Raw genomic sequence first — 16,914 nt, 5'->3', positions numbered from 1 at the left:
TATTACTGGTTATCAGTGTTAACCTCTTACTGTGCCTAACTTATAAGTTAAATTTTATAAGTATGTATGTTTAGGAAAAACCATGTTCTCATAAGTATGGGTACTATCTGCACTGTCAGGCATCCACTGGGGGTCTTCGAACATCTACCCCTTAGATAAGAGAGGACTGCTATATACTTATGCCACTAGGACATTGCAGGCATTGAATTTAGTTCCTATACTTGCAGCAATTGTTTATTCATTGATTTATTCATTATGACAACTATTCATTGGATATCTACTTCTACCAGGCACTGTGCCAAGTACAAGGGAGGAAATCATAGACAAAACTCCCTGTTAAATTGCAACAACTCCAACGAAGGAGAAATCTATGGGAAGGGGAGAGTGCTGCTAGGAGACAAGACTGGCAAGGCAGCAGGAGTGAAATTATTATCGAACCTAGCCACTAACATGTTTTAAATAAAAAGGAAGGGGGATGGGAAGAGCACAAGGGTTAAGTAAAGATAATGTGTAACATGATAAATGATATGACTAGAAAAGATTACTTTGGATGTAGTAAAAAGGAAATGGAAGGAGACGAGAGTAGATGTGGGGAAACAAGAGAGGATAAAAGCCTGCAGTAAGGTAAGAAGATGCAGATAAAAGAAGAAGAGATGTAACAGATATTTAAGGGGCACCACTGAAAGAACGTGGAGATAGGCTAGATACAAGGAGTAAAGGGGAGATGTCGGGCAGCCCTAGCTCCTGACTTGCACAAACAGGTCTCTGGTAGAACAGTTTGCAAAGATAAGAGGGGAGGGAAAGAAAGATGAAATTTCATGAGTTCAATTCTGGACATTCTGAGAATCTCTTCCAATTTTTTTTTTTTTTTTTAATTTAAATGGCCTTTGTGTCCAGTGGTCTTTGCCTATCCCAGATTCCTAACAAGCTGCCTTCTCTGACTGAACCCCATCAACTGCTCTCTAACTTATATGGCCTGCCTCCCCAGTCCCAACCAGAATACAAACCTGGTAGGCTGTATTCTAAAATGACAATATTATAAAATCCAATTTACCCCAGAGAAGGAAGCACCTTGCTGACCACCTGACTATTTATTTACCCAGGTATTTTTTTATAGTTAAAAAATATTACCCAATAGGCAGAAATATCACCAGTCATAACAATGTCTTTGTCCCCCATTTTACCTATCTCTCTGAAGAAAAGAGTAAGGGAAAAAACACAGTAATTCTAGCTTTTTCCATTTACTGACCTGCATCAGTGTCATTGGGAATGAGGCCTTCTGGGGAGGAGCTCTGAATGACTGGAGATACCACGGCCGAGAGCCTATAGGAGGTCACAAGGAGCTTCTCCACCACGGGTCTCCACTCGCTCACCAACTGCAGGCTGCTGCAACAAGAATGTTAGAGGAATTTATACAAAAAGCCAAAACCACATTTTTAAGATGGAAACAGACAAAAGGGATCAAAGGAATTTGGGTTTCAAAATCATGCCATCTATGAAATATGTAAGACACAAAAGTATATGTATATATGTTTTCATTTTTAATTATCTTTAAGGCAATATGTTCCTTTCCCAAGACACATTCCAGTAGGAGTTTAAAGCTCAGAAGTGAGTATTCAGGAGACAACAGGGGGATAGATATACTTACTTCAGAGGCAGCTTCCGCAAAGCTCCTGTTATACAGTGGACCCGCCCATACATTGGAAATGACGCTGCTGCCTGAAGCAGAGAATTTTCAGCCCGAGATACTTCTTCCTCAAGTTTTTCCAACAAGCATTTGATAACTAGAAAATGTAAAAAAAAAAAAAAAAAAACAACAAACACCCACCAAAATAACACCAGTTTAAAAACACATTTACAAATTTGTACACAGCAGAACAGTTCCCACAAAGACACCCAACTCAACTGAATTTTATACTAGAGGTTTCTGAATGAAAAAAGAGATTATCCAAGCTTATCCAGGCTGTTCTCCATTTCCAGCTAAGGCAGAACCGTGTGTCTGCCCTGACTTCCTGGGTCCATTTACAGCATTCATTCTGGATCATTCCTCCTAGACATCCTCTATCTGGGTTAGCAAACCCCAGGCTCGTATGCCATGCACTACTTGGACAGATTTTTTAAAATAACGGCTTTATTGAGATATGACCACACACCATACAATTTATACATTCAAAGTGTATTGGTCAATGGTTTTTAGGATATTCACAGCTATGTGCAAAAACCACCACCACAGTGAGTTTTGGAACATTCTGATCTGACCCCTCAGAAAAGCTTTACCCACTGCCAGACATTCCCTTCCCTGCACCTCTCACCTCCCTCAGCCCTAGGCCATCACTTGCCTGTTTTCTGCCTATTCTGGACACAACCATATAAATCTAATCAAACAGTATTTTCAAAGTTCATCCATGTTATAGGATGTATATTTCATTACTTTAAACAGCTGAATAACAGTCCACTGTATGGATAAACCACATTTTATTTATCCGTTTATCAGATGATAGACATGTGAGTTGCTTCCACTTTTTGGCTATTATGAATTATGCTGCTATGAACATTCATGCATAATTTTTGTCCAGAGAGTTTTCATTTTTCTTCACTAAATGCCCATAATGGACCAAATTCAGGCTGAAACCCTCACCCTCATTGCAATGGTATTCAGAGGTAGCATCTTTAGGAAGTAATCAGGTTTAGCTAAGGTCATGACAGTGGGCCTCCCATGATGCGATGAGTGTCCTTATAACAGGAGGAGGAGAGACCAGAGCTTGCTCTCTCATGCAGGAGAGAACAGACTGAGAAGACTGCTATCTGCAAATCAGGAAGGGGGTTCTCACCAGGAACCAAATCTTTTGATCCTGTAAACTTGATCTTCCCAGCCATCAGAACTGTGAGAAATAAATGCCTGTTGTTTAAGTTATCTGCTCATGGTATCCTGTTAAAGCAGCCTGGGCTGACTAAGACAATGTCCAAGAGAGGAACTGTGGAGTCATATGGAAATTCTATGTTTACCCTTTCGAGAAACTAGACATCTTTTTCCAAAGGGGCCAGACCATTTTACATGCCCATCAACAGTCTGTAGGAGAGATCCATTTTTTCTGAATCCTCATCAACTCTAGTTATCACCTATTTTTTTTAAATTATAGCCATCTTACTGAGTGTGCAGTACTTCCTCACTGTGATTTTGATTTGCATTTCCCTAACAGCTAAAGATGCTAAGCATCTTTTCATCCACTTATTGTTTATATTCACGTTTTTTGGAGGAGTATCTATTCAGATTCTTTGTCTGTTTATGAATTTGGTTATACCCTTTTATTAGTGAGTTGTAAAAAAATTTCTTTATATATTCTAGATACAAGGCCCTTAACAGATAAAATTATTTGCAAATATCTTTCCCACTCTACAGGTTGTCTTCTCACTTTCTTGTTGGCTTCCTTGACACACAAAAGTTTCAAATTTGTGTGTCAGAGTTTCAAAGTCCAATTTATCTACTTTACTCAAGATCAAAAAGATTTACACCTAGGTTTTATTCTAAGAGTTTTCTTGTTTAACTCTCGCATGTAGCTCTTTGATCCATTTTAAGTTAATTTTTATATACAGTATGAGGTACTGGGTCAAATTTTGTTTTCGGCATGTGGACATCCAGTTATCTAGCAGAGTGGATGTCTCCCCTCACCATTCAGAAGAAGGTTATATTTTAAGTTTCAGAATTGTGTATAACCAGTAAATTCATATTTAGAAAATTTAAAGAATTCCCAAAAATCATTTGGGGAAAGACAACCCCACATAAAACTGAACAAATGACATGAAAATGCATTTCATAGCAGGGGTGGAAGTGAATGGCTTATAAACATGTAAAAAGAAGCCCAATTACATTAGTAATCAGGAAAATGCAAGATGAAACCACATGAGACACTGTTTGATATTCTGCAAATTTTTTAAATCTGACAATAGCAAGTTATAGTGATGCACTACAATTCTCATAATTTACTGGTGGGTGGGAGTATAAATTGAAAATCTACTTGACATCACCTAGTAAAGTTGAAGATGCATGTATTTTATGACTAGGCTATTTTACTTTTCTGTTTACCATAAACTCTTAGACATATGCATTAGAAGTTATATCTAATAACAAGAATAACAAGAATGTTCACATTGGCATTGCCTATATAGAAAAAAGAAGTCCATCAATAGGAGAATGCATTAATTAATTGTAGTAAATTTGTATAATACATATAGTACTATTTATGTAATATTCATAATCATGTATTAATAAAAGAATATATTGTTTAATAATATATAAATAGTAAAATCTTGGTAAAAGCAAGACAAAAGATTAATATTAAACATAAGGCAATAATTACATGGTGGGAGGAGGGAACTAGGATAAGCAAGAGGCTTCAACGTTCTGGGTGCTACTACACTTCTTAAGCTAGGTGTTCTCACCTAGCTTGTGATATCATAAGCTTGGGACACCCCGTGAAATTTTTATACTATTACTATTTAGATTCTATACATATATGTATTCTATATATATACTTTTTATTTTTGAAATGTTTTATGAAAATTTAAAATGCCTTGGATTTTAAAAGCCTCTGAATGAAGCATGAACTCCCCAGTTGACCCCAGTTGCAGACCTCGTCTTATCATCTTATCAGGGTCCCCTCTGGAACCCAGCCCTGAGACAATTAGAGTTGGGCACATGTCACCTTCCATGTCACTGTCATCTCTCTGTCCCAAGCTCTATGGCTACATCTCTACCAGAACTATATATGGCTCCCAATTTTCTCCCATTATTAGTTCTCTTTTTCATGGCTTTTCCCACCATTTTGAACACTGTTCACCTTTCTTTCTAGATCTGACCTTTGTTTTATTTAATACAAATTCCTATCTGTCTTTATGTCTAGTACAATTCCAAAATGAAGACTTAATAGGATAAAATTAAGTATACGAATCTCCAACAAATATTTGTTTAAAATCATTAGGTTTAAAGATCTAAAACAACTCAGATCCTAGGTTTTGGAACTGGCTATATGCGAAGAGCAAAAGGGAAGAATGTGTTAGCCAGTTAAAACATAAACCCCAACAGACAAAGGAACTTTGCTCTACATAAAATTAACAAAGATGAACTGGCTATGTGAAGTGAAAGTCACTTAGTCATGTCCGACTCTTTGTAGCTCCATAGACTATACAGTCTGGGGAATTCTCCAGGCCAGAATACTGGAGTGGGTAGCTTTTCCCTTCTCCAGGGGATTTTCCCAACCCAGGGATCAAACCCAGGTCTCCCGCATTGCAGGCAGATTCTTTACCAACTGAGCCATAAGGAAAGCCTGATCTGGCTATCAGAACTTTTAGAACTAACACCCCCAAAAGATGTCCTTTTCATTATAGGGGACTGGAATGCAAAAGTAGGAAGTCAAGAAACACCTGGAGTAACAGGCAAATTTGGCCTTGGAATGAGGAATGAAGCAGGGCAAAGACTAATAGAGTTTTGCCAAGAAAATGCACTGGTCATAGCAAATACCTTCTTCCAACAACACAAGAGAAGATTCTACACATGGACAGCACCAGATGGTCAACACCAAAATCAGATTCATTATATTCTTTGCAGCCAAAGATGGAGAAGCTCTATACAGTCAACAAAATCAAGACCAGGAGCTGACTGTGGCTCAGATCATGAACTCCTTATTGCCAAATTCAGACTTAAATTGAAGAAAGTAGGGAAAACCACTAGACCATTCAGGTATGACCTAAATCAAATCCCTTATGATTATACAGTGGAAGTAAGAAATCAATTTAAGGGACCAAATTTCATAGATAGAGTGCCTGATGAACTATGGACTAAGGTTTGTGACACTGTACAGGAGACAGGGATCAAGACCATCCACATGGAGAAGAAATGCAAAAAAGCAAAATGGCTGCCTGGGGAGGCCTTACAATTAGCTGTGAAAAGAAGAGAAGTGAAAAGCAAAGGAGAAAAGGAAAGATATAAGCATCTGAATGCAGAGTTCCAAAGAATAGCAAGAAGAGATAAGAAAGCCTTCCTCAGCGATCAATGCAAAGAACTACAGGAAAAGAACAGAATGGAAAAGACTAGAGATCTCTTCAAGAAAATTAGAGACATCAAGGGAATGTTTCATGCAAAGATGGGCTCGATAAAGGACAGAAATGGTATGGACCTAACAGAAGCAGAAGATATTAAGAAGAGGTGGCAAGAATACACAGAAGAACTGTACAAAAAGATCTTCACAACCAAGATAATCACGATGGTGTGATCACTCACCTAGAGCCAGACATCCTGGAATGTGAAGTCAAGTGGGCCTTAGAAAGCTTCACTACGAACAAAGCTAGTGGAGGTGATGGAATTCCAGTGGAGCTATTTCAAATCCTGAAAGATGATGCTCTGAAAGTGCTGCACTCCATATGCCAGCAAATTTGGAAAACTCAGCAGTGGCCACAGGACTGGAAAAGGGCAGTTTTCATTCCAATCCCAAAGAAAGGCAATGCCAAAGAATGCTCAAACTATCGCACAATTGCACTCATCTCACACGCTAGTAAAGTAATGCTCAAAATTATCCAAGCCAGGCTTCAGCAATATGTGAACCGTGAACTTCCAGATGTTCAAGCTGGTTTTAGAAAAGGCAGAGGAACCAGAGATCAAATGGCCAACATCTGCTGGATCGTGGAAAAAGCAAGAGAGTTCCAGAAAAACATCCATTTCTGCTTTATTGACTATGCCAAAGCCTTTGTGTGGATCACAATAAACTGTGGAAAATTCGAAAGAGATGGGAATACTAGACCACCTGACCTGCCTCTTGAGAAATCTGTATGCAGGTCAGGAAGCAACAGTTAGAACTGGACATGGAACAACAGACTGGTTCCAAATAGGAAAAGGAGTACGTCAAGGCTGTATATAGTCACCCTGCTTATTTAACTTATATGCAGAGTACATCATGAGAAACACTGGGCTGGAAGAAGCACAAGCTGGAATCAAGATTGCCGGGAGAAATATCAATAACCTCAGATATGCAGATGACGCTACCCTTATGGCAGAAAGTGAAGAGAAACTAAAAGCCTCTTGATGAAAGTGAAAGAGGAGAGTGAAAAAGTTGGCTTAAAGCTCAACATTCAGAAAACAAAGATCATGGCATCTAGTCCTATCACTTCATGGGAAATAGATGGGGAAACAGTGGAAACAGTGTCACACTTTGTTTTTTTTGGGCTCCAAAATCACTGCAGATGATGACTAGAGCCACGAAATTAAAAAACACTTACTCCTTAGAAGAAAAGTAATGACCAACCTAGACAGCATGTTGAAAAGCAGAGACATTACTTTGCCAACAAAGGTCTGTCTAGTCAAGGATATGGTTTTTCCAGTGGTTATGTATGGATATGAGAGTTGGACTGTGAAGAAAGCTGAATTGATGCTTTTGAACTGTGGTATTGGAGAAGACTCTTGAGAGTCCCTTGGACTGCAAGGAGATCCAACCAATCAATTCTGAAGATCAGCCTTGGGATTTCTTTGGAAGGAATGATGGTAAAGCTGAAACTCCAGTACTTTGGCCACCTCATGCGAAGAGTTGACTCATTGGAAAAGACTCTGATGCTGGGAGGGATTGGGAATGGGAGGAGAAGGGGACGACAGAGGATGAGATGGCTGGATGGCATCACTGACTCAATGGATGTGCGTCTGAGTGAACTCTGGGAGCTGGTGATAGACAGGGAAGCCTGGCGTGCTGCAATTCACGTGGTCGCAAAGAATCGGACACGACTGTGCGACTGAACTAAACTGAACTGATCTGGCATAGTAAAATTTCAGCAGAGAAAAAAGAACATTTTTGGTAAACAAAACAAGGTCTTATTTAAATAAAAGCTCTAGTAATGTACATTTTCATATGTACTTATTTAACAGGAATCCTGTTTAGAAATAATTATAGTTGAATAAACTATTTATGTGCAAAGGAGAAATCCATGATATACTTAAATGCTGGTAAACTACTAAGCTGGTAAAGTCTTAAGTAAAAGAAAAAACCACAGAGTAAGTGTTTAACCATTAGATATTCTAATCATATGAACAGTGAGAGAGTAAGATACTGGTTTTGATAAGGAAAAGCAAAAGGTCATTTCCTCAATACAAACCTATTAATGTGTTACTTTCTACCACAGCAGCAGACTTATCTCCATCTCCACATGCAACCCGCTGAGTTTTTAAGTAAGCAGACAGCGATGATGGCAAAGCATTCTGCCAGATTAAGAAGTTCAGTAGGTAGGAAGCTGTTACACAGTCATATGGTTTGGTGCTGGTACTAAGCTCCAGAGCTGCTTGGAATAAGCTTTGCAGTTTCACTGAACCCTAGGATAAAGCAGAGACTCAGTCAGTCGCTGAAACATTTCTTTAATTTGAAGGAAAAACACATATTTAAAGACAGAGCTTGCCACACAACTGTAACTCAATATGAACGCTAATTCCCTGAAGATAGGCTGACGTTTTTATTAATTAAATGATTATTAATCACTTCTAGAGATCTTCCCTGGTGGCTCAGATGGTAACGCGTCTGCCTACAATGAGGGAGACCTGAGTTCAATCCTTGGGTCGGGAAGATCTCCTGGAGAAGGAAATGGCAACCCACTTCAGTATTCTTGCCTAGAAAATCCAACGGACGGAGGAACCTGGTAGGCTACAGTCCATGGGGTCACAAAGAGTCGGACACAACTGAGCAACTTCACTTTAATCAGTTCTAGTGATGAAGGTCTTGAAAGTAATTTCAGTTGGGAAATTCAAAAAGAAAAACCTTGCTCGAGGAAGATGGCGGCCACCTTAGTAGCAGCTTGGGGAACCAGGCGGGCAACAGCCTGAGGGCCTGAGGCTATTGCCCCCGACTGGGAGAACCGGGAAGTTTCCACAGGTACCACTATCATGGCCGTACAATTTGATGGGGGCGTGGTTCTAGGAGCCGACTCCAAAACAACCACTGGGTTGTACATTGCCAGTCGAGTGACTGACAAGCTGACCCCTATTCACGACCGTGTTTTCTTCTGCCGCTCAGGCTCAGCAGCTGATACCCAAGCAGTAGCTGAAGTGGTCACTTCTCAGCTTGGTTTCCACAGCATTGAGCTGAATGAGCCTGCGCTGGTGCACACAGCCGCCAGCCTCTTTAAGGAGATGTGTTACCGATACCAAGACCTGATGGCAGGAATCATCACTGCCGGCTGGGACCCCCAAGAAGGGGGACAGGTGCACTCGGTGCCCATGGGGGGTATGATGGTATGACAGCCCTTTGCCATCAGGGCCTCCGGGAGTTCCTGTATCTATGGCTATGTGGATGCTACCTACCGGGAAGGCATGACCAAGGAAGAATGCCTGCAGTTCACTGCCAATGCTCTCGCTTTGGCAATGGAGCGGGAGGGCTCTAGTGGAGGGGTGATCTGACTGGCAGCCACTGCAGAACCAGGGGTAGAGTGGCAGGTACTTCTGGGAGACCAGATTCCCAAATTCACCATTGCCACTTTACCACCTATCTGAATCCTGAGATCCTAAGATATAATGAGACACCCCATACATACCCCATTCAAAACTCAATAAACAGTTCATCAGTGAAAAAAAAAAAGAAAAACCTTTTTCTTCAGCAAAAGTATACTCTTTCCTGTGGAAATTCCGCCATGACCATAACCAGATCATCCTCATTATTTCTGTATAGCCCAGAGCTCTTTCACATGGCAAGGTTTATTTTACTGGGCGTCAACCTCCTGCCCTTCTCCCCAGCTGATTCCTATAGAGCTAGTTCAGTGGAGAAAAATACACATACACATGAAGGCTGAGTGGCAAAGAATTGATATTTTTGAATGGTGGTGCTAGAGAAGACTCTTGAGAATCCCTTGGGCTGCAGGGACGTCAAACTAGTCAATCCTCAAGAAAATCAACCTTGAATATTTACTGGAAGGACTGATGCTGAGCTGAAGCTCCAGTACTTTGAACACCTGATAGGAAGAGCCAACTCACTGGAAAAAACCCTGATGCTGGGAAAGACTGAGGGCAGGAGGAAAAGCAGGGGGCAGGAGGAAAGGCAGGGCGGGTCACAGAGGATAAGATGGTTGGATGGCATCACCGACTCAATGGACATGAGTTTAAGCAAACTCTGGGAGATAGGGAAAGACAGGAAAGCTGGGCAGGCTGCAGTTCATGGGGTCGCAGAGTCAGATACGACTTAGCAACTGAACAACAACAATGAAAATACAAACTCATCAGGCTGTTCCTGGCAAAGCTCCACATATATGTGTGAAAAGTGAAGTGATAAGATCAACCTCAGAAATTCTGCATCAGCTCCCACAACTGTATCTCATTTAAATATCCACTCACACAGCCTGTCCTCAAGAAGACAGAACAAAGGGCAGTTCACTGTAATAACACACGGAAGGGCATGGGGCTGAGGACAGAAGACATGGGTCCCAGTCCCAGCTCCACGGTTAACAAGTCATCTGTTTCACCACTCAGGGTTTCGTTGCTCAGTAATATTCAATCTACTAAAATTATCTCATAACTGTTTACTATAAGGGGAAAAGTCATTATAAATGTAATTTTGAATTTCATCATAGATATACCAATATTTAATAATATCTTCAAATATCAGGTAATAGATTCAAATATAGCTTACTTTTTCTTATATTCTTTGCTGTTTCATGCTTAATTTTTTATGACCTAAAAAACTGAAAGACACTGGTCAGAAGCTCAAATCTAAATAAACATTAGAAAGAAATCAATCAAGCATCTAAATCTTTTTTTGTAACTGACAATAAGTCCCTAAACTGCCTAACTAGCCAATTAGTAAGAAACAAAATAAATAGCCTTTGGAATTTAAAACAACATCTTTGTTCTTTCATTTCAGGACAGTCAAAACTCAACAAAAAGACCTTGGATATGTGGCTCCAAAAGAAAGAAGTGCAAGAGACTAGGTGAGTAGTAAAGTCATTTATTTGAAAGATATGCCATCAAAATATGAATATACAGGTCCTTAGAGAGATTAGGCCAGCATCCAAACAATGTTTTCAAGTTAACTATATTAAAAAGTTAATTATATACTACATAGGTTCTACTCAAAGACTTTGAAAGTATAATGCATAATTAATATTTTAAAGTCTCAAATGCCTATTCTTAGGACCAGTTTACTAATACACAAGCCAGACCAAATATATAACCACTAGAATCCTAGAGCAAGCCATATGTCCTAAGTTTCCTGAATTCTATAGTTTGTGTCTCTATACCATGCACATGTTTATCAAAATAGTTACACAGTTCATGTGAGAACCAGGTATTTCATATAGGTACCATAATATATACCTTTCCTCACTCCAGGTACTCTCAAAATAGTCAAGAATGAGGTATAGTTATATATATGATACAAAGCTACAGTGTGATGAAAGGTAAGAGGCAAGGGTTGGTAGAAGGAGATAAAGAGAAAGCATCTTCTTTAAAAACTCATAAAGTACAAAAATGAGCAGCCTAACCATTGAAGAAGCTTCTGTTCATCAAGGCCCCTGAAAGACCACCAGGATAGGCAGACACTAGAGACCAACTCTCAATTTGAAGCCAAATCAGAAGAGATGTCTGAGATTTTGCAATGTCCTCCAGAAGCAATGGAAACACCTTGGGCTCTCTGACACGTGCTCCTACAGAACCCCACTGCATCTACAAGAGCCTAATAGCTGCAGCCCAGACCATGGCTCAGCTGCTACCCCTGAAGGCTCCCATGGCCTCTACAGAGCTCCCACAGGAGCCACAGAGAAGCTCTAGAGCCAGGCACCCCACAGCGACTGATGACTTCCCTGCCCAAGATTAGGTCTCAAAGGTAGCGTCAAATACCTGGGCTATCGGGTCCCCTGAAGACCCATTCCCAAGCTGTGCCTTCATTCCTGAGCCCATCTTTGATTTTCACCCTGAGGTAGGACAAGCAAGGCATGAGGAAAAGCATGGGGGCTGAGGTAGAACGCCCAGGGAGAGAATTGTTGTTAACCTCAAGTGCTCTGAGTTTCAGTCTCAGTTTAGCTATTGCTTGTTGGAACATCAGAATCATGTTCTCTACCTCACTTACACACACTTCCCAGTCCACGAAGCAGAGAGATTATCTCAAAAAAAAATCAAGTTACTGTAAGTGATGTGTTTTGATCGAATATTAACAGGTCCAGGGGAAATGGGGCGACCACAGTTTACTGAAATCTATCAATAATCTTGTAAACAATAAAACCTACTGCTTCCTACACTTCCCTTTTTATCAAAACAAGTTTTTTAAAAAGCAAAGCTCACTGATCTGGATTTTCTTTCTCTTACAACATTTCCTCCTGCCCCACCACCCATCCCTACCTTCGCCATCCCACCACCTGCAGCTGCAGAGGTAATAATGAGAACTGAAACAGAAGATGCAAGAAGGCAGAAGCAAAGAGCCTGGACAATCCACAGACTGCTTTATCTGCTGCTGAGATAGAAATTTTTCATGCATACATCACATTTACACTTACAGAAGAAAAGTCCAAATACCTGAAATTGTACAAATGTTTTTGGTAACTTCATTAGAAGATCAAATGCTAAAAGTTTCACTTCTTCAAAAGTGCCAGTTAAACATTCCATTAGTGTTTGGAAACGACCAGCATCAATATCATGACTCAGCTGATACACTGTTTGGACTCTACCTAAAAATTTAAAAAAAAAAAAATTTTTTTTAAGTGAATAGTAAGAAAAGGAAATCAACATTTTGAAGTTATTTAGCCAAATTAACAGAAAATTAGTATAAAAAGAACTCACACCTTATACTTCACTCACAATAGCATAAAAATATTTTCAGTAATTTACAAAAATGATAAAATAATAAGTATTACAGTTCTACAAACAGAGAAGATACATTTTTTAAATAACCATTTTTAAAACCTGAAGAACAGTTCATTTACTATCTTCTGCTGGTTTCAGGTGTGCACCAAAGTGATTGTTACATACGTACTTGTTTTAGATTCTTTTCCATTACAGGTTATTAAGAGATATGTGCTACACAGAAGGTCCTTGTTGGTCATCCATTTGATATATAACAGTGTGTATATGTTAATCCCAAACTAGTAATTTACCTCCCCCCTCCCCACCCCATGAGCCCCTTTGGTAACCATAAGTTTGTTTTCTATGTCTATGAGTCTGTTTTGTAAATAAATTCATTTGTATCATTTTTTAAGAATTCCACATGTAAGTCATGTCATACATTTGTCTTTCTCCGCCTGACTTCACTTAATATGATAACGTCTAGGTCCATCCATGCTGCTGCAAATGACATTCTGATGGCTGAGTAGTATTCCACTCTGTGCGTGTGTGTGTGTGTGTGTTTACACATCATTTTTATTCATTCGTTGATGGGCATTTAGGCTGTTTCCATATCTTACTACTGTAACAGTGCTGCTGTGAACATGCATGTATCTTTTTGAATTAAAGTTTTCATCTTTTCAGGTATATGCCCAGGAATGGGATTGCAGGATCATATGGTAACTCTGTTCTTAGTTTTTTAAGGAACCTCTTACTGTTCTCTGGGCTTCCCTGGTGGTGTTGCAGTAAAGAATCTGCATGCAAAAAGTGAAAGTCGCTCAGTCGTGTCTGACTCTTTGCAACCCCATGGAGTAAACATGCCTAGAATTCTCTAGGCCAGGGTACTGGAATGGGTAGCCTTTCCCTTCTCCAGGGGATCTTCCCAACCCAGGGATCGAACCCAGGTCTCCTATATTGCAGGCAGATTCTTTACCAACTGAGCCACAAAGAAAGCCCAAGAATACTGGAGTGGGTAGCCTATCCCTTCTCCAGGGGAGCTTCCCAACCAAGGAATTGAACTGGAGTCTCCTGCATTGCAGGTGGATTCTTTACCAACTGAGCTATGAAGGAAGCCTTGCAATGCAGGTGACCCAGGTTTAACCCCTGGATCGGGAAATCCTCTAGAGGAGGGCATGGCAACCCACTCCAGTATTCTTGCCTGGAGAATGCCATGGACAGAGGAGCCTGGTGGGCTACAGTGTCCATGGAATCACAAAGAGTTGGACTTTAATCCATTTTGAGTTGATTTTTGTATATGGCATTAGAGAACGTTCTAGTTTTATATGTTTACATGTAGCTGTCCCAATTTTCCCAGTACCACTTTTTAAAGAGAATGTCTTTTCTCCAACATATATTCTTGCTTCCTCTCTTGTAAAGTAACTGACCGTAAGTGCATGCGGTTACTTCTTTTTATTCTGCTCTATTGATCTATATGTCTGTTTTTTTGACAGTACCACATTGTTTTAATGACTAGTTTTGTAGTAGTCTGATGTCAGGGAGTGTTACTCTTCCTCAAGATTGCTTTGGCTATTTGGGGTCTTACATGTTTTCATTCAAATTTTAAAATTTTTGTTCCAGTACTGTGAAAAATGCCATTGGTAATTTGATAGCCATTGCATTAAATCTGTAGGGTAGCATGGCCATTCCAGTAATACTGATTCTTCCAATCCAAGAACATGGTGTATCTTTCCATTAGCTTGTAACATCTTCAGTTTCTTTTGTCGTGTCTTAAACAGTTTTCAGAGTAGGTCTTTGGCTTACTTAGGTAGGTTTATCCCCAGGTATTTCACTCTTTTGATGCAATGATATACAGGGCTGTTTCTGTAATTTCTCTTTCTGATGTTTCATTATTAGTGTACCCAGCAGGTTTACCAAATTCATTACTGAGTTCTAGTAGTTTTCAGGTAGCATCTTTAGGATTTTCTATGTAAAACATCATGTCATCTGCAAATAGTGACAGTCTTAGTTCTTTTCCTATTTGGATTCCTTTTACTTCTTTTGCTTTTCCTGACTGCCATGGCTAGGATCCAAAAACCGTGTTGAATAAAAGTGGTGAGAGTGGGCACCCTTCTCTCGTTTCTGACCTCAGAGGCAATGCTTCATGCATCTCGCCACTGAGTATGGTGTTAGCATACATACATCTGTTGTACGTGGCCTGCATTATGTTGAGACATGCTCCCTCTCTGCCTACTTTCTGAGGGGTTTTTATTGAAAGTTTTATCATAAAAACAAAACGGGGAGAAAAGACCCACAAAAACAAATCCAAAACAATTAATAAAATGACAAAACGAACATACATACTGATAATTACCTTCATCTAAATGCCTCAACCAAAAGACATAAACTGGCTGAATGGATACAAAAACAGAACCCAGATATATGCTGCCTACAAGAGACTCATACAGATCCAGAGACACATAAGGACTGAAAATGAGGGGACAGAGAAAGCTATTCCATGCCAATGGAAATCAAAAGAAAGACTGAGCAGCAATACTAGCATCCGACAAATAGACTTTAAAATATAGACTGTTATAAGAGGCAAAGAATGACCCTATATGATGATCAAAGGGTCAATTCAAGAAGGAGATTTAACAGTTATAAATATATGCTGCTGCTGCTGCTGCTGCGTCACTTCAGTCGTGTCCAACTCTGTGCAACCCCATAGATGGCAGCCCACCAGGCTCCCCCGTCCCTGGGATTCTCCAGGCAAGAACACTGGAGTGGGTTGCCATTTCCTTCTCCAATGCATGAAAGTGAAAAGTGAAAGTGAAGTCACTCAGTCGTGTCCGACTCTTAGCAACCCCATGGACTGCAGCTCACCAGGCTCCTCCATCCATGGGATTTTCCAGGCAAGAGTACTGGAGTGGGGTGCCATTGCCTTCTCCGTATAAATATATACGCACCCAATATAGGAGCACCTTGATATATAAGGCAAATGTTAACATAGAAGGAGAAACTGACAGTAACACAACAATGGAAGACTTTAACATCCCACTTACATCAACAGCGGACTGTCCAGACAGAAAATCAGGAAGGAAACACAGGCTTTAAATGATACATTAGACCAGATGTTCTTAACTGTTATTTAAAGAGCATTCTCTCTAAAAGAAGCAGAATACACATGTTTTTCAAGTGCACATGGAACATTCTCCAGGATAAATCATATGCTGGACCGTAAAGCAAGCCTCAGTAAATTTAAGAAAACTGAATTGTATCAAGCATCTTTTCTGACCACAATATAATGAGGCTAGAAATCAACTATTAGAAAAAACCTGCAAAATTCAAGCACATGGAGGCTAAACCATATGATACTAAACGGCCAACGGCTCACTCAGGAAATCAAAGAGGAAATCAAAAAAGTACCTAGGGACAAACGAAAGGAAATAAATATTTTTTTAATTTGTTTAAACCTATTTTATTCTCTTTCAAAAAGTTATATATTATATAAAAGATAACTAAGTGATTTTTCAACTAACCAAGTACAAATAATTTAAGAATCCATCTTTTTAAAAAACCCTTCGTAAGCCTTCTTATCCTAGAATCCAAAGTCCTACCATGCTTTAGGTGAACAGACACAGAATAATCAAAATAATGACATATCTTAATAGCATTCCTGGGCATCAACAATAAAGAAGGAATCTTTTTGTCATTCAGGTAAAAAGTTCAATTCATCTACAAAGTGAGAAAAAAATCAGGCTGGCTTCATTCTTTGCCACAGGCATGTGTAGTGATAGAAGACAGTGGAACAATGCTAACTAAATCCTCAGGGAAAAGAGGAGTAATGAAAATATATGTATCAAAATCCTATTCCAGTATCAAGTATCAGTTCAGTTCAGTTCAGTCGCTCAGTCATGTCCGACTCTTTGCAACCCCCTAAATCGCAGCACGCCAGGCCTCCCTGTCCATCACCAACTCCCAGAATTCACCCAAACTCAGGTCCATCGAGTCAGTGATGCCATCCAGCCATCTCATCCTCTGTCATCCCCTTCTCCTCCTGCCCTCAATCCCTCCCAGCATCAGAGTCTTTTCCAATGAGTCAACTCTTCGCATGAGGCGGCCAAAGTATTGGAGTTTCAGCTTCAGCATCA

The 16,914-nt window shown here is 39.9% G+C and overlaps 1 protein-coding gene and 1 pseudogene across 4 annotated transcripts in view; one reads left to right on the top strand and one right to left on the bottom strand.

The window, feature by feature from the left end:
• THADA (THADA armadillo repeat containing) overlaps nt 1-16,914 on the bottom strand; it is a 327,908-nt gene that overhangs the window by 281,693 nt on the left and 29,301 nt on the right. For 2 of the 4 annotated variants that reach the window (XM_012172732.5, XM_012172738.5), the window contains 4 exons: nt 12,524-12,675; nt 8,134-8,347; nt 1,649-1,784; nt 1,250-1,386 (listed from right to left, as the gene is read on the bottom strand). In XM_012172732.5, the coding sequence (XP_012028122.3) occupies nt 1,250-1,386; nt 1,649-1,784; nt 8,134-8,347; nt 12,524-12,675 (639 nt within the window). The remainder of the gene's footprint in view (nt 1-1,249; nt 1,387-1,648; nt 1,785-8,133; nt 8,348-12,523; nt 12,676-16,914) is intronic. The other 2 variants (XM_042246242.2, XM_060412225.1) reach the window with 1 other exon arrangement.
• LOC101114943 (proteasome subunit beta type-6-like) lies at nt 8,794-9,596 on the top strand (annotated as a pseudogene).

The sequence above is a fragment of the Ovis aries genome, chromosome 3 (genome assembly GCF_016772045.2).
Source record: "Ovis aries strain OAR_USU_Benz2616 breed Rambouillet chromosome 3, ARS-UI_Ramb_v3.0, whole genome shotgun sequence".
Classification (NCBI taxonomy): domain Eukaryota; kingdom Metazoa; phylum Chordata; class Mammalia; order Artiodactyla; family Bovidae; genus Ovis; species Ovis aries.
Note: the sequence above shows the minus strand (reverse complement) of the source record. Positions and strands in the feature narration are given on the sequence as shown.